The sequence below is a fragment of the Elephas maximus genome, chromosome 2, assembly GCF_024166365.1.
Source record: "Elephas maximus indicus isolate mEleMax1 chromosome 2, mEleMax1 primary haplotype, whole genome shotgun sequence".
NCBI classification, from domain to species: Eukaryota; Metazoa; Chordata; class Mammalia; order Proboscidea; family Elephantidae; genus Elephas; species Elephas maximus.
The window spans coordinates 231,650,089-231,676,763 of record NC_064820.1 but is presented as its reverse complement, the minus strand read 5'-3'; the positions used below and the strand labels follow the sequence as shown (position 1 = coordinate 231,676,763).

Here is a 26,675-nt window from a genome sequence, read left to right as displayed (position 1 = left end):
CCTAACCCGGATTTGCTGCCTCCCGATGTTTCCTCTGACACAGTATGTTCTACTGTTGTAGACCTTTGTAGCCCATTTTCCAGAAATCCTGTTGAACTTGAGAGCCAATATTTATTTGCCTTTACTTGGGATAATCAACAATTTACCTGGTCTGTCCTACCCAAAGGGTTCATGGAGGCGCCTATGTATTTTTCTCAGGTTTTGCACACATTTGCAGCCTTTGCAGTTTCCAAATGAACCTACATTGTTACAATGTGCCAATGATTTGCTCATCTGTTCCCCCTTTCAGCAGGCCTGCCAGGAGGACAGCATAGCCTTGCTAAAACATTTAGCCCTTGGTGGACATAAAATTTCAAAAGAGAAACTACAATTAGCTCAGCCTTCTGTCAAATATTTAGGTCATCTGATTTCTGCAGAAGGCATTTCTATTGACCCCAAGAGAAAAGAAGCTATTGCAGCTTTTTCTCTGCCTAAAACAAAGAAACAATTGAGAGGTTTTCTGGAACTTTGTGGTTATTGTCAAGCACAGATTCCTAATTATTCTCTCATGGCACAGCCGTTATATAAATATTTGAAAACCTGTAAGCCTGATCCATACTATCTTAACCCCAGAATATCAAGAGACAATAAGTTAAAAGAAGCTTGAACATGCTCACTTTAGGGTTCCCTAACTATCCTTTGGACGTCGTTCTTATTCTGCCTGAAGTTTCTGATAATGCGTTGGGTGTTCTAATGCAGAAACACAGGGGACAAAATAGACCTGAGTTACTATAGCCTGCAGCTGGTCCCTGCCCGTGGCTGCAGCCTCTGCCCTTTGCCTTAGGTCTGTACAGCAAAATTAGTGAAATCCACTGCTTTTATAGTTTTGGGAAACTTCTTAGATATATATGTACTGCATGTTGTGTATGTGTTAGTGTTGCTTTTGTTGTTAAGGGCCATCAAGTTGGCACCAACTCATAGTGACCCTATGTACAACAGAAGGAAACACTGCCCGGTCCTGCACCATTCTCAAAATCGTTGTTATGCTTGAATCTGTTATTGCAGCCACTGTGTCAATCCATCTCTTTGAGGGTCCTCCTCTTTTTCACTGGCCCTCTATTTTACCAAGCATGATGTCCTTCTCCAGGGACTGATCCCTCCTGATAACCTGTCCAAAGTATGTGAGACGTAGTCTCGCCATCCTTGCTTCTAAAGAGCATTCTGGTTATACTTCTTCCAAGGTAGATCTGCCAATCCATGGTACAGTCAATATTCTTCTCCAACACCACGATTCAAAGTCATCAATTCTTTTTTGTTCTTCCTTATTCATCATCCAACTTTCGCATGCATATGAGACAACTGAAAATACCATGGCTTGTGTCATCGATGGAATTATGTCCCCCCAAAAATGTCTATATCAACTTGGCTAGGCCATGATTCCCTGTACTCTGTGGTTGTCCTCCATTTTCTGATTGTAATTTTATGTTAAAGAGGAATAGGGTGGGATTGTAACATGCTTACCAGGTCACATCCCTGATTCAATGTAAAGGGAGTTTCTCTGGGGTGTGGCCTGCATCACCTTGTATCTCTCAAGAGATAAAAGGAAAGGGAAGTAAGCAGAGACTTGGGGACCTCATACCACCAAGAAAGAAGCACAACACATCCTTTAGACCTGGGGTCCCTACGCAGAGAATCTCCTAGTCTGGGGGAAGGTTGATGAGAAAGACCTTCCTCCAGAGCTGACAGAGAGAGAAAGCCTTCCTCTGGAGCTGACGCTCTGAATTTGGACTTCTAGCCTACTACACTGTAAGAAAATTAATTTCTCTTTGTTAAAGCCATCCACTTGTGGTATTTCTGTTATAGCAGCACTAGGTAACTAAGACAGCTTGGGTCAGGTGCACCTTGGTCTTCAGGGTGACATCTTTGCTTTTCAAAACTTTAAAGAGGTCTTTTGCAGCACATTTGCCCAATGTAATGCGTTGTTTGATTTCTTGACTGCTGCTTGCGTGGGTGTTGATTGTGGAGACAAGTAAAAAGACAACTTCAATCCTTTCTCTGTTTATCATGATGTTGCTTATTGGTCCAGTTGTGAGGATTTTTGTTTTCTTTATGTTGAGGTGTAATCCATACTGAAAGCTGTGGTCTTTGATCTTCATCAGTAAGTGCTTCAAGTCCTCTTCACTTTCAGCAAGCAAGGTTGTGTCATCTGCATATCGCAGGTTTTAATGAATCTTCCTCCAATCCTGATGTCCCGTTCCTCTTCATATAGCCCAGCTTCTCAAATTATTTGTTCAGCATACAGACTGAATGAGTACGGTGAAAGGCTACAATCCTGACACACACCTTTCTTGACTTCAAACCACCCCGTATCCCCTTGTTCTGTCTGAATAACTGCCTCTGGATCTATGTACAGGTTCCTCATGAGCACAATGAAATGTTTTGGAATTCCCATTCTTCGCAATGTGATCCATAATTTGTTGTGATCCACACAGTCGAATGCTTTAGCATAGGCAATAAAATCTGGTATTCCCTGCTTTCAGCCAGGACCCATCAGACATCAGCAACAACACCCCTGGTTCCACATCCTCTTCTGAATTCGGCTTGAATTTCTGGAAGTTCCCTGTTGATATACTCCTGCAGCTGCTTTTTAATGTTCTTCAGTAAAATTTTACTTGCATTGTGATATTAATGATATTGTTTGATAATTTTCTGCATTCGGCTGGATCTGCGTTACTGAGTTCTGCTTTAACTCAACATTCATCTGCCAGCAGACTCATTTCTTCTAAGTTATTCTTCTGGCAGCCTCTAGCATTAGACTACATAGGTAGATACTTTAAGTCCAGCTACCCTACTCCCTGCAACTTATAAGGATGATCATCCTGCCCATGACTATTTGGACTTAACTGAACAGCTTCTAACTCCCTGGAGTGATTTAAAGGAAGCACCTTTGACACTCTGATATATTATTTGTAGATGGCTCTTATTTGAAACCAACTTCTATCTCTCATTATCAGGCTGGTTACATTGTCTCAACTTCTACCGAAGTCCTTGAAAGCCAGCCTCTCCCTAAAGCTACCTCAGGTCAACAAGCTGAACTTATTGCTCTTATGGGAACATGCAAACTTGCTAAAAGAAAGTCCATAAATATTTTTATGGATCCTTTTTTTTTTTTTTTTAATATGCATTTGGGGTTATTCAAGATTCTGGAACATTATGGAAACAGAATTTCTAACCTCCTCTGGTAACACTATCAAAAACAGTGCTTTAGTAGCAGACCTATTAGATGCCTTGCTGCTCCTTTCTGTAATTAAGACACAAGCTCACCAGCTGAAGGGAGTGCCCCAAACTGAATAAATTAGGGGAAATAATCCTGCTGATGCAGATGCTACAAAGCATGCTTCTCAAGATATTGTTGCCCCTGTGTTAGGAAAAAAAGTACATAGAGGAGCCCTTGGAAGAGCCTGCAGAGAGTGATTCTCAGAAAATAACTAGTCCACTTGCATCGACCAAAGAGAAGCTTTAAAAAACATCAGCAATTGGCTCAATGTAATAAACTGAAACATGGGCAAAAGTCAGGCCGTTATCAACAACCTGACATTGTGCTATAGTTAGGACCTAACGCCGGAACTGTTCTTGTTAAACCTTTACGTGTCCCTGTGATGAGAACTCTACATGAGAATACTCATCTAGTCAGAAATAAAATGATTGAGGTTTTGAAGAAATAGTGGTAGGGGGATTTTTCTGAGGCAGCTGAGCCTGTAGCTACACACCGCTCTACCTACCCTTGCCATAGCCCTGGGAAACATCTTACGACTTCCGCTGGACAGCACCCTCTGACCTCTGGGCCTGTTCAGCTTCCACCTCTGAGTGGTTGTACGTATGTCTTAGTGATGATCTGCAGATTTTCACACTGGGTAGAAGCTTTTCCCTGTCTGTGTGTCACCACTTCTTTTGTTGCAAACAGGTTCTCAGAAACATAATACCTATTTTTGGAGCACCTAAAATTCTTTGCCGTGACTGGGGAACTCATTTTACTGGGCAAATTATTCAAGAATTATGCCAAATTTTCCCCATATACCAGAGATTACATTGCACTTATCACCTGCAGTCCTCTAGGCTCAAAGAAAGAGCTACTGGTATAATAAAAGCTCAATTTGCTAAGCTTTCTGAGTCCTTAGGTTTGTCTTGGCCTAAAGTTCTCCTTTTAGTCCTTCTAAATTTAAGGACTCCTTTCAGATCTCATAAATTTACTTCCTATAAAATAATTACTGGGAGGCCCATGGTCCTTCCCTACAATGCCTCTAACTGACCCCAACTTAGTGCAACCTGAATTATCAAAATATTATCAATCTTCAAGAATTATTTTAGGTGAAGGGAAGGACAATACACAATATGGGGGAAGTCAGCACAACTGGACTAAATCAAAAGCTAAGAAGTTTCCTGAATAAAACCAAACACTTCAAGGGACAGAGGAGTAGGGGCAGGGGTCTGGGGACCATCGTTTTGAGGGACATCTAGGTCAACTGGCATAACAAAGCTTAAGAAAACGTTGTGCATCCCACTTTGGTGAGTGGTGTCTGGGGTCTTAAAAGCTAACAAGTGGCCATCTAAGATGCAGCAATTGATCCCAACCCACTTGGAGCAAAGGAGAATGAAGAACACCAAAGACACAAGGAAAATATTAGCCCAAGAGACAGAAAGGGCCACATAAACCAGAGACTCCATCAGCCTGAGACTGGAAGAACTGGATGGTACCCAGATACAACCAATGACTGCCCTGACAGAGAATACAACAGAGAGTCCCTGATGGAGCAGGAGAAAAGTGGGGTGCAGAACTCAAATTCTAGTAAGAAGATGAGAATTAATGGTCTGACTGAGACTGGAGGACACCAGAGGACATGCCCCCTGGACTCTCTGTTAGTCTGAAATTAAAACCATTCCTGAAGCCAACTCTTCAGACAAAGATTAGACTGGACTGTAAGACATAAAATGATCCTGGTGAGGAGTGCACTTCTAAGCTCAAGTAGATACATGAGACTAAGTGGGCAGCTGCTTCTGAGTTGAGATGAGAAGGCAGATCGGGACAGGAGCTGGCTGAATGGACATGGGAAATACAGGGTGGAGAGGTGGAGTGTACTATCACATTATAGGGAGAGCAACTAGGGTCACATAACAATGTGTGTATAAGTTTTTGTATGAGAAACTGACCTGAATTGTAAACTTTCACTTACAAAGCACAATAAAAAAAAAATACTGTCGATCTTTCGTGCAATACTCTAAGAAACATTTTTCACAAACCAAAGAGGCATTTGAGGAGCAGAAACCTAGCTCTCCTACTCTACTTGACATTAACCCAGAAGATTATGATTACTGGAAGAGGCATCAATTAAAAGATTCTTTGGAACTCCGCTGGAGGGAAGCTTTTCTTGTCCTTCTGACTAACCCTTGTGCAGCTACGATGGAAGGAATTTATCCTTGGATTCATTTGATGCAGTTAAAGAAGGCTAACGCCCCTCTCTGGGTCTGTCAGCCAGCAGGAGACGTGAAATGCAGACTGAAACCATGCCCCAGGAACCAGGAGCGAGCAACCTCCAAGCCAAGCCACTGCCTCCGAAATCACAGAACCCGATTACCTGCAAGCTGCTGAAACCTATGAACTCTGGTTCTTAACGGTTGGTGTTTTAATAGCTTAACTACTTATTAAAGTTATTTCCTTCCTGGTGGCTTTAATAAATCATTCCATATTTTTAACCCTAACCCAGAAGTTAAAACTTTCTACTCCTTATACCAATAACTGAAATCGTTATATTTGTTTAATACTTACAGCTTTTTGAAATAGCCTCATTTTACTAACTTAGGGTCATCTCTTAGTGACCTTACTAGGAAAAGAAGGGGTTTTATACTTATTAATTTCCTTTTAATTTACCATATTGCTTTAATTAACCTTTTATTGTGAAGTTTATAATAATAATAAACTTATTAGTTTCCTCTTTTTGTTTGTTATAACCACCACTGATGCCTAGAAAGAAAATATTTTTATCAAGTTAGCTCTATCAGTTGCCAGCGCCAGCAATTTAATAGAATGCTGGGTATGTCACTCTGCTCCACGATCCACACAGGACCACAGAGATCCTCTCCCTGTGACAGTTTTAGATTGTAAGTTCACATCTAATCTTACTATTGATTTCGAGAAAACATTTAAAGAAGCCATCTGTGTCAAACTATGGCCATCCCCAGAAATGTCTACTTATCCACCAGTTCCCTTTTCAATCTTTTCCATGTGTGGAGAGAATGCTCTACTCTGTCCACGCTATGCAAAGTTTTTGTTAATGACGCTCGATTTTATTACTTAATAATAACCTTTATCAGATTTGATCCAAATCTCCCTATTTATGCTCACCTCCAGGACTGCCTAAATTTTGGAGAACTGTCCATTTGTGATGACCCATTAACTGCAACCTGGCTTAAGAGAGACCATCAGTCCATTCCATTTCTTGATAGCCAAACTGGAAAAGGCATATTAGGTGCCCTATCTGGCTATATCTTTTTATGTCTAGGATCAACTTATGTAACAAAAAAAGTCCAACGATTCACTCTATACTTGGGCTTTGCCATGTTTAGATGGCTGGGGTATGACAGGCTGATATACTTTAGGGATATTCAGAGTTCCCATTAATATCCATTCATACAATGACACCTTACTGTGTTTTAAAATTAATATCCATATAGAAAAGATCTTGTCCTTTTAGGCAATCCCACTGCTGATCAGCCGGGATGGGGATGGCCCTTTCCATGTGCTATTATTATACCATGGGTTGGAACCAGACAATTGGAAATGTCCCTTCACAATCTATCTGCCACCATGGCTCAAACTGCTGATAGAATGGCCACACAACAAAAATCTTAAAAGAATACTTGGCAAGCATTGTACTAGACAAAAGAATTGCCTTACATTTTCATTTAACTCTCAGGAAGGAGAGGTTTGTGCTGTCATTAATACTTCTTGCTGTTCAGGGATAAATACCTCTAGAGAAGTAGAACAAGACTTCTCTAAAACATACCAAAAGGCCTCTGGGTTACATACCATTCCTCCCATGACTGTTCCTTCCTTCCTTGATATTTTTGGCTGGTTACCCCAAAGCACGGCATCTGGGATATGCTCCTTTCTGCAACTTGTCTCTTTCTTTGAATCATTCTGATTGTTATTATAGGACTTGTTAAATGCATCATGCACGGTGCTTCTCATTGCCACAGCCAACCCTCAGGGCATATGGTTATGAAACTAATTATGTATTTAGAAGAAACTGATTTTTCTAAGGAGAATGAGGTTTAGCTCTGAAGTCAAACCCTTTTTGGAATGCCTAGTTATTCTTCTAATGCAGCCCTGTTCACAGTACTCACCCCGACAAGAATTTATCTACCCTGAAGATAAGACCTGGAGCTATGGCAAGGTGCATTTGAACGGTGTCTGGCTCCTAAAAAGACAAATGGCATCCGGTTGCTAGAAGGCAGCTTCTGAGGTCTTAAAAGCTGCCTGGGGAGCAGCCCAGGTGCAGCAAAAGCTCTCACATCTGGTGCCACCCCTTCCTCCTATCTTACTCCTGGTCATTTCACACATCCACAATACCCACCTGGTTGTAGGACACATTTGAATTTCTTCCCAACACTGGTCTAGACTCTAGAGTCCAATCCAAATTTCTATGAGGATGAATTAGCCCCCATCTTTCCCAACTCTCTCTCCACCCATTTGCCTGTATAACACTGTCTGGAATTCTCCCAACCCACTCAGCTTTGGCTTACCTTCCTCTGTCTAGCACGTTCTTCCCTACTTTCCTACTCCATTCTTCTCACACACACTTTGACAACAAAGGTTGAGGAAACTTTATTTGCTGGATTGGTCCCGCTCACCTACCACTAATGATCAACTCCCCTTTTTGTGCTGACTGGATCCTGTATGGATACCATGATACTGCCACTGTGTAAGTTTCTTTTGGGCTCCACTTGGCTTTAAGTCTTTTGGCACTCACTCGTTTGACTGCTGTTGAATGACCAGATGACACACCAAGATGATCTAATAAGAGGGCTGGAATTGTTCATTTCAAAAACCATTGTATCTTAGTTTCTTTGTGCTGCTACAACAGCAGTACTGCAAGTGGGTGGCTTTAACAAAAGAAATTTATTTTCTAGACATTTAGGAGGCTAGAAGTTTGAATTCAGGGCACTGGCTCTAGGGGAAGGCTTTGTCTGCTCCAGGGGAAGGTCCTTGTCTCTTTCAGATTCTGTTTCTTGGCTCATTGGCCATCTCCGTGTGGCATCAATCTTTTCCTGTTTGTGCTTGCTTGCTTCTGTGCCTAAACTGTTCTTTTCAAAAAGAAGCTGGCTTAAGACATGCCCTATACTGATACAGCCTCATTAATGGAATGAAGAAAGTCCTATTCCCAGATGGGATTATATCCACATGTATAGGGGATAGTATTTTTCGTGGAGATAATTTGATCCATAAAACTTATGCTAAAAGGATCCTAATTTTAGGGTTTCCTACAGAGACTAATTCTTAGCCCCCTTCATCTTCAGAGATAGCCTAAAAAAGCAAAGCTCAGGAGTTAGGTAGGAACTTACTAAGACATGTTCTTTCTAGCTTCCTACCTGTTTTCAACAAGCTAAGTGTGTCCTTTCAAGTTGAGACTCAATTTAAAAGTTCTTTACTAAAGATCCTACAGGAAAACTGCTATAACCTGAAAGAGAATACAAAGCTCCTTCTGTGCTATTACCAAATGGTACTCTTAAATCATGAGTACTCGGTGTAGACTGGAGAAAAAGGATTTCTATTCTTCCTTTACAGCTCAATCATACAAAGCCAAAGTCTGAAAGGAAATCCCTGAATTTTTTATTAACCCCAGTTATTATCAGAGGTGTGTGCCTCCGGGAATCCAGGAAATCACAAGAACAATTCATTTCCTGAGCAAAAAAGAAAGGGGGGGAGGGGGATCCTTGGGTGCATGACTCCAAGTGATTCTTTATCAATAAATGGCAGAGGTAACAGTTCTTTTTAGGTATTGAGTCTTTCACTGACCACAGAGTTTTTCTTTGACAAGTACTACTTAATTTTCAAGTCTTTCAAATATACAACTACAATACCAGGAATGGGCGATAATTTAAGGGTATAAAGATTGAACCACAAGGCTTAAGTTAGTCTTACCCAGAAGCAATCTCACTGCAAAATATAACAGGTTAAGAGTTTTAAAAGATTTACTGGTAGGGCAGAATACAGTCAGTTTCCACATAAACTTAACTCTCTTTCATTTCCACCTTTCTTCAGCTATGGCATAGCACAGTGACCAAATAATTTGTATGAATTCATTTTTACATTAAATGTTATACATCACATCAGACAAAAGAACACATTAAAAGATGAAATAAGTGTTTTCAAAATTGAAAATTATAACACTTGAGTACTCTTCAACTAAAAATATGGAACGTTCATCCTCAAGCCTGTTCTGCCACCGAGGATGGGAGATGGGTCATGGCTAACATGGAGGACATGCTAGGTGAAAGGCATGCACCTGGTATTGGCTGTCAGGGTGACTCTACTCCGTCAGGATCATGTTTCCATGAGGACTCCTCTATAGGGTAGAGGCTATTCCCTCTAGCAGACCAGTGCCCCACCCCACCCAAATCTCTTTTCAATCTTCTAAGTCCTAGATACATATTCACCCCACTTCATGAGATCAGGGAAGAGAAGGGAACTCAATGATCAGTAAAGGTTGCCTCAAAATGCATGACCATGATTCACAAACACCCAAACCTAAGCTGAGTACCTACCCCTGGGGAGAAGGAGCAGGTGGCTCTCCCTAAGGAAGGGTGCCCACGAGCCAGCATGTTCCTCCCTCCCTGCCAACAAGTGCCTGGTGTCAGGGGCCTACTCCAAGCCTGGCCTGCGCTGAACAGGGTAGCCTGGCCCCGCTCTTCAAGGTCCTTATAACTGCCAAGTGGGGGAGACAAACATGAGATGCAGACTTCTTTAAAAGTACTTCCTTACAGTAAGTGCTCCCAGAGAAAAGTAGAAGGTGCTACTGAGTTCACACAAGGGAGACTCAGCCAAGCTGCAGGGGTCAGTGGTCAGGTTTTCATTACTATATGTCAGGGATTGAACTGTGTCCCCCCAAAATATGTGTCTACTTGGTTAGGCCATGATTCCCAGTATTGTGTGGTTGTCCTCCATTTTGTGATTGTAATCGTATGTTAAAGAGGATTAGGGTGGGAGTGTAACACCCTTATTTAATGTAAAGGGAGTTTCCCTGGGGTGTGGCCTGCACCACCTTTTCTCTCTCAAGAGATAAAAAAGAAAAGGAAGCTGGGGTCGGGGGGACCTTATACCATGGAGAAAGCAGTGCCGGGAGCAGATCATATCCTTTGGACCTGGGGTCCCCGCACAGAAAAGCTCCTAGTCCGGGGGAAGATTGATGAGAAGGCCAATGGAGAAAAAGCCTTCCTCTGGAGCTGACAACCTGAATTTGGACTTTTAGCCTACATCACTGTGAGGAAATAAACTTCTCTTTGTTAAAGCCCTCCACTTGTGGTATTTCTAGTACAGTAGCAGTACATGACTTTGACACTGTAAGTCTCTTTAGAGAAACAGCTTTAAAATTGGCAGTCAGGAGTCAGGTTAGGCCACAAATGCCTATTAAACTAATAGTAAAGGTGCATTAGGATAACAAATCTGTGACATTTATAGTAGCTGGTACGTGCACAGAGGCATTTAAACAATATTTACTGAACACAGTAGTGGACTGCATTCCTCGAAATCATCATGAAATAGCAAAACGATTGAGTCGACTAGCTGATGTCTTAGTCCTCACTCATCACCTCACAACAGGCCCCACCTCACTCTGCCTCCAGCCCTTTCCTACTCATCTAATCTCAAGGGAGACAGAGACTGAACAAAGCACTGTCAGAGGACACCTCTCCTCTGCAGCTCCCCTCTCCCCCAGCATAAGACTCTAGATTGTGGAAAGACCCATTTATCGCTGTCTCTCTCTGAAAACCAGTTGTTAGAAGGAGGTAAATGGATGGGCAAAATGGTGTCTTTCTTTTTGGCTGAGCCTGAGGAGTGTAGCTGGTTGGTAGACAGGGACACCAGCCTGCTCTGGAGCCTGAACACAGAAGTGACCAATGCAGGCTCGGTCTCTGACTGAAGCTAGTCACGGGCAAGAGGGTCCAGAAGAAGAATGCAACATTTAATTCAACATATGTTGACCAACCACTGTGCGCCAGGTACGATCTAAAATAGCAGACCATCATAAGCAAGGAAGACATTTAAAGCAACAGCACCAGGCAAATCAGCCTTCTAACGTGGGTTTTCCTAAACTAAACCTGTGACCTTGTCAGTTCAGGTCCTCTGAGAAGCAGATGCCAAGACAGGATTAAATGAAGAGGTCTGTGTGGGAAAACACCTGCAAGAGAAATGAGGAGGGCCAGAGGAGGCTGAAGAGCCGTCAGACCATGACGCAGGTCAGATCCTTGCAGCGGGGAAAGGGCAGGTAGGCACACTGAGCGAGAAGAGTTTTGGATTGCAAGCACCTCTAAGAAAGTTTTGGCCAGGCAGTGAGGAGTCTTGGAGCCTCTTTAAGGAGTCCCAGGCTGCTGGCAATCAGCCTGCTTTTGGATCCTTGCCATAGGAAGTGCGGTCTCAGCGTGAAGGCAGCATGCACCCCAAGAGCAGCAGGTGGTGTTATCGGTGGATCATGGCCACCGTGGGCACAAAACAACCTGCTGGATTTAGACGTGAGCCCTCAAGATGCACACCAGCACGGACTCCAGCTCAGCCGGGACGCCTGCGGGACAGGGGCAGACTGCAGAAGCAGCAGCACACTCACCTCTGTCTAACTTCTTCTTCCTTTCAACTTAGAGATACATAGACTACATCCTAGCTCGAGGACTCTCTAAGGCACAGGTCTATTCTGCCGATGGCCTCACTAAATTTCGAAAACTGTTATCAAAAGCTCAATGTTTCTGTTGCTATTACGTGCCGCCAGGTCAGTTTCAATTTATAGCGACCCCATGTTGTAAAACAGAATGAAACACTGCCCGGTCCTGCGCCATCCGCGTAATAGTCATGCTTGAGCCCACTGTTGCAGCCACTGTGTCAGTCTATTACTTTGAGGGTATTCCTGTTTTTTGCTGATCCTCTACTTCACCAAGCATAATGTCCTTCTCCAGGGACTGCTATCTCCTGATAACATGTCCAAAATATGTGAGAGGAAGACTTACCACCCTTGCTTCTAATGAGCATTCTGGCTGTAATTCTTCCAAGACAGATTTGTTCATCCTCTTGACAGTTCATGGTATACTCACTATTCTTCGCCACCACCGTAATTCAAAGGTGTCAATTCTTCTTCGGTCTTTCTTATTCATTGTCCAGCTTTCCCATTGCATATGAGACAACTAAAAACACCTCGGCCTTCATCAGGCGCATCTTAGTTCTCAAAATAACATCTTCTCTTTTTAACACCTTAAGAAGGTCTTTTGTAGCATATTTGCCCAACGGAATGCATCGTTTGATTTCTTGAGTGCTGCTCCCATGGGCGTTGATTGTGGACCCAGGTACAATGAAATCCTTTATAACTTTGATCTTTTCTCTGTTTATTATAATGTTGCTTATTGGTCCAGTTGTGAGGATTTTTGTTTTCTTTATGTCACAGTATTTTATACTGAAGGCTGTAGTCTTTGATCTTCATCAGTAAGTCCTTCAAGTCCTCTTCACTTTCAGCAAGCAAGGTTGTGTCATCTGCATATCGCACAGGTTGCTAATGAGGCGTCCCCCAATCTTAATGCCCATTCTTCCTCATATATGGTCAAGCTTCTCGGATGATGTGCTCAGCATACAGATATAACGAGAATGGTGAAAGGATACAACCCTGACGCACACCTTTCCTGACTTTAAACCATACAATACCCACTTGTTCTGTTCGAACGACTGCTTCTTAGTCTACGTTCAAGTTTCTCAGGAGCACAATTAAGTGCTCTGGAATTCCCATTCTTGGCAGTGTTATCCATAACTTGTTATGATCCACACAGTCGAAAGCCTTTGCATAGTCAATAAAACGCAGGTAAACATCTTTCTGGTATTCTCTGCTTTCAGCCAGGATCCATCTGACATCAAGAATGATATCCCTCATACCATATCCTCTTCTGAATCTGGGCTTGAATTGCTGGCAGTTCCCTGTCGATGTACTGCTGCAACCACTTTTGAATGATCTTCAGCAAAATTTTACTTGTGTGTGTTATTAATGATATTGTTCGATAATTTCCACATTCTGTTGGATCACCTTTCTTTGGAACAGGCATAAATATGTATCTCTTCTAGTCGGTTGGCCAGGTAGCTGTCTTCCAAATTTCTTGGTATTGCTGAGTGAGCACTTCCAGTGCTGCATCCATTTGTTAAAACATCTCAATTGGTATTCTATTAATTCCTTCAGCCTTGTCATTCAGTATAGGTTGGAGTTTTTCCTTAAGCAGCATCAGTTTTTAATCACATGCTACCTCCTAAAATGGATGAACGGTGACCAATTCTTTTTGATACATTGACTCTGTATATTCCTTCCATCTTATTTTGATGCTTCCTGCATTGTTCAATATTTTGCCCATAAAACCAAAAAACCAAACCTGTTGTCGTTGAGTCGATTCTGCCTCACAGTGACCCTACAGGTCAAAGTAGAACTGTCCCATTGGGTTTCCAAGGAGTGACTGGTGGATTCAAACTGCCAACCTTTTGGTTAGCAACCAAGCTCTTAACCACTAAGCCACCAGGCCTCCATTTTGCCCATAGAACCCTTCAATATTGCAACTCAAAGCTTGAATTTTTTTCTTCAGGTCTTTCAGCTTGAGAAATGCCAAGTGTGTTATTCCTTTTTGATTTTTTAGCTCCTGTTCTTTGCACATATCATTATAATACCTTGTCTTCTTGAGCCGCCCTCTGAAATCTCTTTTAATATATCATTTCTTCTGTTTGCTTTAGCTACCTGATGTTCAAGAGCAAGTTTCAGAATCTCTTCTGACATCCATTTTGGCCTTTTCTTCCTTTGCTTTTTTTTTTTTTTTAACGACTTTTTGCTTTCTTCATGTATGATGTCCTTCTACAACTCATCTGGTCTTTGGTCATTAATGTTCAAATCTATCCTTGAGATGGTCTCTAAATTCAAGTGGGATATACTCAAAGTTGTACTTTGGCTCTCATGGACGTGTTCTAATTTTCTTTGGCTTCAACTCGAACTTGCATATGAGTAACTGATGATCTATTCCACAGTCAGCACCTGGCCTTGTTCTAATTGATGATATTGAGCTTTTCCATTGTCTCTTTCCACGAATCTAGTCAATTTGATTCCTGTGTATTCCATCCAGCAAGGTCCACATGTATAGTCTCGGTTTATGTTGTTAAAAAACGGTATTTGCAATGAAGACATCACTGGTCTTGCAAAATGTTATCATGTGATCTCTGGCACCATTTCTATCATCAAGACTGTATTTTCTATCTACTGATCCTTCTTCTCTCTTTCCAACTTCTGCATTCTAATCACCAGTAATTATCAATGCATCTTGACTGCATGTTTGATCAACTTCAGACTGCAGAAGGTGGTAAAAATCTTCAATTTCTTCATCTTTGGCCTTAGTAGTTGTGATGGTAAAGACTGTGTGTCAACTTGGCTGGGCCATGATTCTCAGTGTTTTGGCAGTTGTATGATGTTGTGACCACTTCCCTGTTGAAATCTGATACGTGATCACCCCCACGATGGAATCTGCTGAGCGATACCAGCAGAGGTGGGGGCTGTGGCAGCTCACCACCCCCTTGGCCCTCATCTCTCCACCCTCCACCGCCTACTTCCTTCCTGCTCACCTCATCAAGGTTTTTGGCTTGTTCTGGATCCAGCAGCTGCCTCTTGTCTGACCCTATAGTTCTTGGGACTGGAGTTAGCAGCTTACCTGTCCATCTTGGGATTCGTCGACCTTCACAACCTGCGAGCAAGAGTCCTGCTCCTTGACCTGCCGATCTTGGGTTCGCTAGGGCCTGCAGCTACATGAATCAGGAGAAATCTTGCGGTCTTGCCTGCGATCTTGGAATACCTCGACCTTCACAACCTGTGAGTGGGAGCCCTGTTCTCTAACCTGCTGATCTTGGGTTTGCCAGCTTCTGCGGCTGCGGACTTGGGACATTCCAACCTCTACAACTGCATGAGCTGTTTCCCTAACATAAATCTCTCTCTCTATATATATTTATACACTTTTCTGGTTTTGCTTCTCTAGCCTAAGACAGAAGTCGATGCGTAAATTTGAATAATAGTTGTATTACCTGGTCGTCCTTGTAGGCGTATGAATATTACCCTATCACTGCCAGCACTTCAGGACAGATCTTGAGATGTTCTTTTTGACAATGAATGCAACACCATTCCTCTTTTTAATTTGTTATTCCCGACACTGTAGACCATATGATTGCCTGCTTCAACCTGGCCAATATTAGTCCATTTCAACTCACTGATGCCTAGGGTACCAATGTTCATGTGCTCCATTTCATTTTTGATGGTTTTCAATTTTCCTAGATTCATACTTCATGCATTCCACGTTCCTATTGTTAATGGATGTTTGCAGCTGTTTCCTCTCATGCTGATTCGTGCGAAATGAAGGTCCTGAAAGCCTGACTCCATCCACATCATTAAAGTCAACTCTACTTTGAGGAGGCAGCTCTTTCCCAGTCATATTTTGAGTGCTTTGGAACCTGAGGGGCTCACCTTCTGGCACCATATCAGACAATGTTCCACTGCTATTCATATGGTTTTCACTAATTATTTTCAGAAGTAGTCATGAAAAAGTAAAAATTATTTTCAGAAGTAGTCATGAAGCTCAGCTAAAACCTGCTATTTGTAATACTGGTGGCATAGTCTCCACCATCACAGCAACAGGCAAGCCACCGGAGCATGACAAACTGACAGAGATGTGGGGAAAAAAGCTAAGTAATCACCTAATTAAGACAATAAAAGACAGTTTGATTCTCATATCTGCTTTTGCATTCAAGCTGTTGTGATATTGGTTTTCGTTAAAGTCTATGAAGTAAATCTGGTCTTAGACATGTGGTTAGAAAATAAGAGAAAATTTAATTAGCCTTTTCAGATCATCGTGGACATACTTCTTTGATATGACACTGGAACTAGGAAAGCAGTAGTTTCTTAAATAGTGGCAATGTAGAATCTGAAACCGTGTCAATGAGTTTTTTGTACTATGTTACATTAAACTATTTGCCTACTTTTTTAAGTGATCTTTTATGCTTGTACAATCAAGTAACATGATGCCTTGGTCATTTATAAAATACTGGTTCACAGTTATACAGATCTTCCAAATGTGGACAAATTTCACTATACAATATCAAAAACTCACATTCATTAATATTGCCACCAAAAGTCATCAGGAAAGTCTTTAAATACTGGAAAGCTGTAAACCTCACTTGAGCACATATGCTGTTGTTGTTGCTGTTAGTTGCTGCTGAGTCAATTCCTACCATGGAAACCTATGTGTTACAGAGTAGAATTACTCCATAGAGTTTCCTGGCTGCAATCTTTACAAAAGCAGATCATCAGGTCTTTTCTTCTGTAGTATGGCTGGGTAGGTTCAAACCACCAACCTTTAGTTTAGCAATCAAGCACAAACTGTTTTGCGCCACCTGTTGTTGTTAGGTGCCATCAAGAAGGTTCGAACTCATAGCAATCCTATGTACAACAGAGTAAGACACTGCCTGGTCCTGCACCATCCTCACAATCGTTGCTATATTTGAGCCCACTGTTGTGGCCACTGTGTCGATCCATCTTGTTGAGGGTCTTCCTCTCTTTTGCTGACCCTCCAATAAGACAAAGTCTCACCATCCTTGCTTCTAAGGAACATTCAGGCTGTACTTCTTTCCAGACAGATTTGTTCTTCTGGTAGTCCACGATGTATTCGATACTCTTTGCCAACACCATAATTCAAAGGCATCAATTCTTCTTCAGTCTTCTGTATTCATTGTCCAGCTTTCACACGCATACAAGGTGACTGAAAACACCACGGTTTGGGTCTGGGAACACCTCAGTCCTCAAAGTGACATCTTCGCTTTTTAACACTTTTAAAGAGGCCTTTTACAGCAGATTTGCCCAATGCAGTATGTCACTTGATTCCTTGACTTCTGCTTCCATGGGCATTGATTGTGGATCCAAGTAAAGTGAAATCCTTGACAACTGCAATATTTCCTCCATTCATCATGATGTTGCTTGTTGGTACAGTTGTGAGATTTTCGGGTTTATGTTGAGGTGTAATCCATACCGAAGGCTGTGGTGTTTGATTTTCCTAAGTAAGTACTTCAAGTCCTCTTCGCTTTCAGCAAGGAAAGTTGTGGCATATGCACATCACAGGTTGTTAATGAGTCCTCCTCCAATCCCGATGCCCTGTTCTTCTTCATATAGTTCACCTTCTTGGATTATATGCTCAGCATACAGATTGAATGCGTATGGTGAAAGGATACAACCCTGAGAAACACCTTTCCTGACTTTAAACCATGCAGAATCCCCATGTTCTGTTAGCACAACTGCCTCTTGGTCTATATGCCTTCACTGAGATATAATTTACATATAAGCCCTGGTGGTGCAGTGTTTAAGTGCTCAGCTGCTAACTGAAAGGTCAGCAGTTCGAACCCATCAGCTGCTCTGAGGCAGAAAGATGTAATAGTCTGCTTTCGTAAAGATTACAGCCTTAGAAACTCTATGGGGCAGTTCTCCTCTGGCCTATAGGGTTGCTATGAGTTGGAATAGGCTCGACAGCAATGGGTTTAGGGACCTTAATGTAAGTTTTTTAAAACTGTAATTTTTGCTTGAAAGCTCAAATATTATCACTAGCCATAAATTCTGTCAGTTGTTTTCCTTCGCTAATTTTCAAGAAAATATCCACCAAATACCCAAGTCTAAATAACTCTAGTTTATTGTCATCCATGCTTTCAAGTAAAATGTTGTTCCATACAAACACAAAAAAGCAGCTAGTTAACCTGTGACTCAAATCATCACACAGTGCTTTTCTTCAAGAGAGGAACTGTACTACCTTGTGCAGCAGAAGCACTCCATGCATACTTACCATCTCGTCACATACTAAAAAGCCACTGTTAAAGCCACGAGGAGCTCTGGTGGCGCGTGGTTAAGGCACTCGGTGCTAACCAAAAGGTTGGTGGTTTGAACCCACCAGCCACTCTGCAGGTGCTTTCGTAGAGGTTAATCCTTGGAAACCCTTTGGGCAGTTCTACTTTGTCCTGTAGGGTCCCTAGGAGTCGGAGTCGATTCAAGGGCACTGGGTTTTAAAGAGACGAGTACTTGAGGGTCGAGATTGAAGAAAATTAGTTTTTACTGCTCCATCAAGAATATATTCTGAAGTGAAGGCAGCATTTTTTTTTTTTTTTTCTTTCTGTAAATGTGAACTGGTGGAGATTACTATTCACACAGACTGGTGCCCAAGCCTCGATTCGGGCTAAGACGCCAGCACAGGCTTCCTCACCACTGCTTTCATACCATCTGTGCAATGTCAACACGGTGAAAAGACAGATGACATCTTAGTATTCTTATGCAAGAGACTTGTCCTCATAAGCCCCCTGAAAGCATCTCGGGGACCCCAGGTGTCTATGAATCAATCACACATTGGGAACCACTGGCACAGATCACTTCTGGAAGGACTGGTGAGTACCAGAGGCTACCTCTGGAGAGATGCCATAGACAGAGGTCAACCTGACCTTTGAGGGCTAAAACATGACCCAGCACCCAGTGGACACTCAATAATTACTAAATGAGTATATACTTCAAGGGACAAGGGCAAAGGGTGTGTACCAAGCAAGGAGTCATGTAAGAGGTGATCAGGGAAGGCTCAAGTTAAGAGAAGCATTTAGACTGGGCTTTGACAGGTCCATAGAATTTGGACATGAGAACATCTACTTTTATTTATCACAAAATATTCAGGAAGCACAACAAATGTTCATTCAGAGGAAGGCAATGTCAGGCTGGCATTTTGGAAACTAGGAATTGCATCACAGATCTCAGAAATTAAATACAGTTAAAGAGGAAAAAAGTTTGCGGAATGTAGCTCCTTCTCTGTACATGCAAATGAAGCTTTTCTCTCTTTTCGTTTGCCTTGGTCCAGGCCAGGGCCCCAGCATTATCAGAATGCAGAAAAACAAGTAACGTACTAAAGTTATGAGCTGTGAAACAGACCTATTTATTAGACAAAACAAATAGTAGTGGGACAAAAGTAGCCTACTCTGTGGGAGTTTCCTTTCTATTCCATTGCAGGCTACCAAAACAAAGAATAAACTTCACATTGTTGTCCACGTTTGTAAAGCAGTTCAGCAACAACAGCCCTGAGTACTGAGCTGCAGAGATGTGCCAAAATCAGATGTGAGGCGTGTCAAAGGCAATTTGCTGCAATTTGCCCAAATGTCTGGGAACTAATTCTTGTTTGTTTTTTTTTTTTTAATCAAAGCTATACCTCTAACAATCTCACTTTTATCCACGGACATTCTGATATGCTTTCAGGAGCCATATGTATGAATTGTTCTGTGTTACGCTCATGGGGGGGGGGGCTTTAAGAAGAGTGGGCTTCCACGCAGCTCTACCCTTTAACCTGTCTTCATCTGAAGGAGACCATTAAGTCAAAAAGGGAGAAATAGCCAGGAAAGCTGAGGTGTAAGACCAGGCTCATTCCTTATTTCCTCCGTAAGAATCTACAACAGAAAGTCAGCAAACCTGCCATAAGTGAAAAAAATCAGTGCACTCAAAGTCCAGAGCTTCCTGAGGGCCAACCGCAATCACAAAGGTTGATATGAAAATCCAGCAAGGATGTAGGAAAAGGAAGCCATGAGTTACAAATGAAAGCAGAGGTGTATTTTCAACGAGTCACTGCCAGCATACAGGCTGAGGGGCAGGCATGCAGGTTCACTGGAGTTTTTTCCAGGTTATCCAAGTATCCCTCACTATTGGTCTCCATGTAGCCTGTATCTTGTCTTTGTTAAGTAGCCTCTTCCCTCAAACTTGCAAATGGCAGTGATAACTCTAAGTTTTACACAATTTCTCACTCAGACAAATATGAGTGCTGTAAAACCACTCCATTTTGACACTTTTTTCTGAATTAGAAATTTATCTCTCCCCTAATTGGGGGGATGGGAGGTTTACAGAACAGAGAGTACCACTTTACCTCTACTTGATAAAAATACAAAAATGACAACAATGGCAATGATGACCACTAACTTCGGTTACTTTATGGCTATGCTTCATTAATAATAAACCCACTGCCGCTGAGTCGATTCCAAGTCACGGCAACCCTGTAGGGCAGAACAGAACTGCCCCATAGGGTTTCCAAGGCTGTAAATCTTTATGGGAGCAGGTTGCCACATCTTTCTCCTGCGGAGCACCTGGTGGGTTCGAACTGCCAACTTTTCGGTTAGCAGCCAAGCGCTTAATCACTGCACCACCTGGGTTCTTTTCATTAATAATATCTTTCTTTAACTATATAAATACAACACCTATCCCAATTTCAAAGCGCTTTCATGTACATTATCCAACGGAATCTTCACAAGAACCCTGTGACATCAACAGGGTTGGTGTTCACCTCATTTTTACATCTGAGCAAACTTAAGAGATGTTATAATTCAGTGGATACTCATGGGCACCTATCAGATGCCAGCCACTGTGTGAAGACACCAAAAATCTACCTAAGACACAGTCCATGTCACTGTGCAGCTCTGAGTTCAATGGACCGGCCCCATATCAACAATCGCAACACAAACTGCAGAAACTAGCGTCAAAGGTGTGGAAGCACCCTGGGAGCAAGGCCAAGTGGGACTGTGCCCAAGTAGTCACTGACCTGTTTTGGCCAAAAGGAAGGTGTCAGGCCAGTCTAGGAGCCTGGACAGAAGCCAGGGCTCCCACCTCCTTGGCACAGCTACACCCTGCTGTCTCTTTCCCTTAAGGCTTCTCTTGCCCATCCCTTTTCACAGTGCAAGCAACTTCCTCCAGGTTCTTCTCTACATTTTCTAATCTTACTCCCCCTACTTGCCTATATACATCCCTTACATGTGTCTAAGACGACAACAGCATAAACGGATTCGATAAATAAGAAACATTCCTTTTGTTGAAGTACTTGTCTTTATGTGTGCTCTGTCATACAATTACAGAAGTTATTTGAAGAAATGATCCAATCTTATTTAACCATCAACTACTAGCACTTGAAAATATAATGACAAGACAGAAAGAAAATGAGGGAATAAAGAGTATGCCACACTGGAGGAGAAATGAGGAGCAATCTGCAAAAACATATTCGAAATGGGTAAAACCCGAAGTGCACCTGTAGGATTTTCCCCAGATTAAGAACCATAACTAATTCAGTATAGTCCCTGTGCGAGACATTTCTAATTGGAGTTCTTCAGACTTCCTAAGAGCACTTAATCACAAAAAGTTCTCGAATCTCCATCATCTTACTGTATTTCCATTTAAAAAATGCCACAGACCGTAAAATTTTTTATTTTGAATGTTAAATTTAAAACAATTACAAGTAGATGCTTCCTTACGTGTAAATCAAAGATAACAACAGCGTCTACCTCCCTGAGGTTTTTATGAGGATTAAATGAGTTAGTACATGCCAAGGCTCAGGGCTTAGAACAGGGCCTGACACACAGTATTTGCTATTATCTCCTAGATGGATGTTTGAAGAATTCACTACCCCAACCCCAGCTAAAACATACCAGTCTGAAACTTAAAGAACACTTCGACTATAAAAAAATAAAGCTAAAAGCTGGAAATACATTTAAGTGTCAAAAACTGAGTTAAGAAACATTTACATGCTTTTCCTAAAGGGCTGCAAGGCCTTCCTGATACCAGGCAGGAACTTACCCTTGGGCCAGGAACAGCAGCCTTGGGAAGAAATAAAGTCCAGTATGAGGAATGCCACCCACTGCTTCTGAAGCCCTATTACTTCAGTTTATTTTTAGCAACCAAAGAAACATTTATTAGATACCCTACCGCAACCCACTGCGGAAGAGTAGTCAATTCCGACTCACAGCGACCTCCCAGGACAGAGGAGAACTGCCCCATAGGGTTTCCAAGAAGCGCATGGTGGATTCGAACTGGCGACCTAACATGTGTTGGACAGAATTGTTTAATTTTTAAACCGTGAGAGGGGCTGGCAGTAATCGCTTCAAAGTGTTAAGAAGCGCTCTGCACAGTTTTAGGGTATTTTAGCCTAGAGGCAGGTGCTGTGGTAACCCCCAGGCACAGGGTGCAGTGCCCGCCCTGGGTCTCTCCCGCAGGTCTGCACTCCGCAAGCACAGCGGCTGCCCGGGGACAAAAGTGGACAGAGCAGCGCTCCTGACCCCGGGCCTGCAGCCCTGGCGCCCGGACAAGCACCGCTCTCCGCCTGGACAAAAACAGGCATTCTCGTCCAGATTCTCCTGCCCGCAGCCCCACAACCTGCTAAAGGGCAACGCGCGGCAATGGGGCCGGTCCGCCCGCGGCGCCTCCTCTGCTCCGACCCGGACCCGACCCAGCAGGGCGCGGCCGGCGGGGGTCCTGGGGCCGGAACGCGAGAGGCAGGCGGTATGAGAGGCCGGCCGGGGTCCCAGGGTCCTGGTGTGTGGGGTCGGGCGGGGTCCCGGGGCGAGGGGCCAGGGGTCCTGGGTGCGAGGGACCGAACCCGGGGGCCGGGCGGGGACCCAGAATCCCGGTATGAGGGCCCGGCCCGGGTCCCAGGGTCCTGGTGTGTGGGGTCGGGCGGGGTCCCGGGGCGAGGGGTCGGGGGAGGGGCCGGGGGTCCCGGTGTCCCGCTGCGAGCGACCGGCCGAGGTCCCGGGGCCCCGTCCTCACCTTCCGAAAGCTCCAGCTCCAGCTCCGCCAAGCTCTCCCGCACCTCGGTGGGCAGCGGCACCGCCTCCAGCGGGCAGCCGCGGTCGGCCATGGCACGCTCCGGACGGGGGCCGAGGCCGGGTCGGGACCGGGGTCGGAGCGGCTACGTCGCTCCCCTCAGCCGGGGGAGCCGCATCCGCCCGGCCCCAGAGCGGGAGGCGGCGGCAGGAGGGGCGCGGCCCGGGCGGCTCCGCACCGGCGCGGGCGCGGGCACGAGCGCGGGCACGAGCGGCTCCTCAAGACACCACCGCCCCGCGCGCCCCCGATCCCGCCGGCTCCGTACGGGAGCGCGCGTGAGCGAGAGGGGCGGGCGGGACACCGCGATTCCCAGCAGAACCGGCAGGAGCGGAACGCGCGTGCGCGGGGGAAGGGCGGGGTTAGGAGCGCGCGTGCGCGGGCGGACAGCCGGCCGTGGGTTGGGACCTCTCGGTCCCGCCCAGCAACACTCAGAGCCCCCTCCTATTGGCCCGGAGGACGCGTCCAGGCCACCTTGGACTTCCATTGGGCGAGGCGGGAGAGGGTCACTCCCAGCAAGCTCTGCGACGGGGGTCGGGGACGCTCTTTTTAGCGGGGGCCGGTCCGCCACTTGAGTCCGCTGTGTGGGGCGCCCACTGGGGTGTTGGGGCTACGAGTCCAAGCGGCCGAGGCTGCAGACCTGGCAGCCTGGGGGCAGCTGCGGCGGCGGGGACTGCCAGCCCGTGAGCCAGCCGGCAAGCCCCGCGCCTCCGCAATTGTCGTCGGCCTTCATGACCGCACCCTGACCTCGGCGCGCAGCGTGCGTCCCCCCGGGGGTCCGAGCCGCCGGCGCGCCCTAAAGGCGGACCCCCGCGCGGGGCCTGGTTGCCGCCTCACCCACGAGCAGCCCAGGTGACCCTCATCCACTTATTTCTCTCCCCGTTTCTGACTAGGTATGCCTCACCCTTGGGGCTTTCCTTTGGTTCTGAGGAGCCTCGGTGGGACATCCACGGCACCTTTAACTTCCTGTCTTTGCGTTTCTGCCACGATCAGAGCAGACACCTACGTAGACCGGGGTGTGTGCCTGGCATTTTTTCTTTCAGGCCTTTATGTGTGTTAACTCATTTGCTTCCAAACTGTCCAAAGAGGTGTACTGTTAAAATTGATCAAGAAGGAGCTCCAGCAGTCGTCTGGGACTATCAGGTGACCTTGGGCTGTGGGAGGACAGACAGAAGGAGAACAAGACATTAGGGGCCTGGGGGCTTGGTGGAGCTGAACAGACCAAGAACGGTAAGAATCCTGAAGGAGCTGTTTGCCCAGATGTATATGGGAAAGTGTACCCGAGTGGTACAGGGGTCAGCTGTGGTGGAAGTAAAAATGTCTGTCCATCTGCGGAGAGCCATCTCACCTAAGGTCATTATTCTTTCTGAGGCAGACCCATCTGGTGACTGAGCAAGTCAGGTACAGTAAAACCTGCGAAAGCCAGAACCTATGTAAGGCGGAAACTTGTCAGCAAAGGAAAACTCAAATATTTTCCTCTAGTAGAGAGAGAGAAAAATTGGTAAGACTGCACCCTGTGAGAGATGGAGAACAAGCTAGTTCTGGCTGTCATAGGTTTCAGTGTATATAAAGATCTTGCCATTAAATGGCTCAACATGGAGAACACCTCTGATGGGCAGTAGTTGCTCCACAGTTTTGCACTGGGCTGCCCAACGTTTTGCCAAGTCTGCATCACACGTCAGCTTCTTTGTTTGCCCAGGCTTGCTTGCTTTCACTGTCACCGGTTTGATACCAGATATACATCCTGTTGCACTGCGTTGGTGGTTTACACATCTTGTATTCCAGACTCCATCTCAGTATCGGCTTCTGAAAAAACCACCCTACAAGAGTTGGTACAAAGAGTAGCCTGAAGCAGGTGAAAAGATGAGGTTTGAGACTGAATCACTCATCACTTGTGGTAGATGGAATGCTCACAGCCCCTGGCACAAAGTCGTGATCTAACTGTTAAATTTTCACCAGTGGTGAAGTAGATGGATGTACCAGTGAAAAGGAATACACTACAAGGTTGTGTATCAGGCGTTTGTGACACATGGTGAGAGTAGTAGCTATGAGGAGGGATAACAGGGTTAAATGGTTATTGCTTAGCACCACTGATGCTCTTAAGTAATAGACAGCTACTGGCAAGTAGCAGATAGTTGAAAGCCACAGAACCTTTTGGGTTGCTTGCAAAGAATCTCCTACAACTGGATGGTAGAGAAAGACAAGGGCCAGACCTCCTGAGTCACTGAACCCCTAAGATGGTAAAACATTCAGCCAACGTAAGTCTTTTGTGACAAATTTGGGACCCTGGCTGGAAAAACCTGGGCCCGTAACACATAGGTTGGAGATATCTGGATAGGTGCTGTCAAAGATTTTGACTCCCCAGATTGCCCTGAACCTTTGAAGCCTACAAATGTAGCTCACCTCTCCCTGCTTAGCTAACACTCTCCCCAGCCCACCTACTGGACACTATGCGTATAATTACAATTACTTCTTAGCATAATTTAGGTAGAGACGCGATGGCCTGATGAGACAGAAAAGAAACTGTAGCCTTCACTCTGTCAAAAGAGCTGCAAAACCTAGGCAATGTGTACTGGCAGGAACTGGGGAAGTATGTGTAGAGCTAGGTTATAAGGGTGCTTGATAAAGAGAGCCAGAATGTAAAATTGGGTAGAGGAGAGCTTATCGGCTTGTGAACAGTCTTTCAAGATGTGGGAATTTATACCTGGTTTGAAGAAATGGTACAAACATCCTAAAAGGATGACTCCTCGAACCATAGTGTATCTATTGCTACGTAATAAATTACTACAAACTTGGTGGCTTAACAAGAATCATTTATTATCTCTAGAGGTTACTGTGGGTCAGGGCGGAGTAGGGGTGATTTCTCTCTGCTCCATGAAATCTAGAGTCTCAACTGGAGCAGCTCGAGAGCTGGAGGTTGGAATGATCTGAAGGTCTATTCACTCACATATCTGACAGTTGATGTTGGAAGTCAGCTGGAGGCCAGACTGGAAATACCAGCCAGAACACCCACATTGACTGATGCCTGTAGCCTGGGCTTCCTCACAATGTGATGGCCAAGTTCCAAGGGCAACTGTCCAAAGACAGCAAGGCTAAAGCTGTATCCTTTTGAACTAGCCTCAGAAGTCACATGGCATCATTTCTGCTACTTTCTATTTGTTAGAAATGAGTCACTAAATCTCACCCATATTGAAGGGAAGAATAATTAGACTCCGTCTTCTGAATGGAGACTTATAAAGGAATTTACAGGTGTACTTTTAAGAATACCACACATGGAAAAAGCTATGGACTATGATGAGCAGAGCAGAAGTGCCAGAATTGCTGTTGGCAGATAATGAAGGAAGGCTCAGGGATGTGGGCATGGTGAGATTTATGTTCTGTGTGTTTCCAGAAGACCCACCATATGATTATATTCCACTAGTGATGTCTCTTCTGTAGGCCAGAGCCAACAGTAGAAAAGTCTTAACAAGAACTTGGCCCAGTGATAGCAGTGACCCTGAAACAAGAGTCTAGGAGGCAGCACTTATCTGACAGAAGTTAGTGGACCACGATTAATAATGATCAGCAAGGTCTCAGTGGCAGCCAAGGGGGCCTGACCCATAGTTATAGAAAATGGTTACCTAGAGGCAAAATGGATAGGCAGCTAAGAAGGATACTACAAACAGAAATCAAGGATGGATGATGGAAAATCATTAAAAAATTAGGAGCCCACACCCCGTTTCAAGACCTGAGCCAGTT

The 26,675-nt window shown here is 44.4% G+C and overlaps 1 protein-coding gene across 8 annotated transcripts in view; it reads right to left on the bottom strand.

Moving 5' to 3' along the window:
* DIP2A (disco interacting protein 2 homolog A) overlaps nt 1–23,112 on the bottom strand; it is a 130,436-nt gene extending 107,324 nt beyond the window's left edge. For 6 of the 8 annotated variants that reach the window (XR_007516237.1, XR_007516238.1, XM_049875085.1 and 3 more), the window contains exon 1: nt 22,884–23,112. Coding sequence is in view for 5 of the 8 variants with exons in the window: in XM_049875085.1 (XP_049731042.1) it covers nt 22,884–22,974 (91 nt within the window). In the remaining 3 variants the exon portion in view is untranslated. The remainder of the gene's footprint in view (nt 1–22,883) is intronic. The other 2 variants (XR_007516239.1, XM_049875087.1) reach the window with 1 other exon arrangement.
* Nucleotides 23,113–26,675: the final 3,563 nt, after the last annotated feature.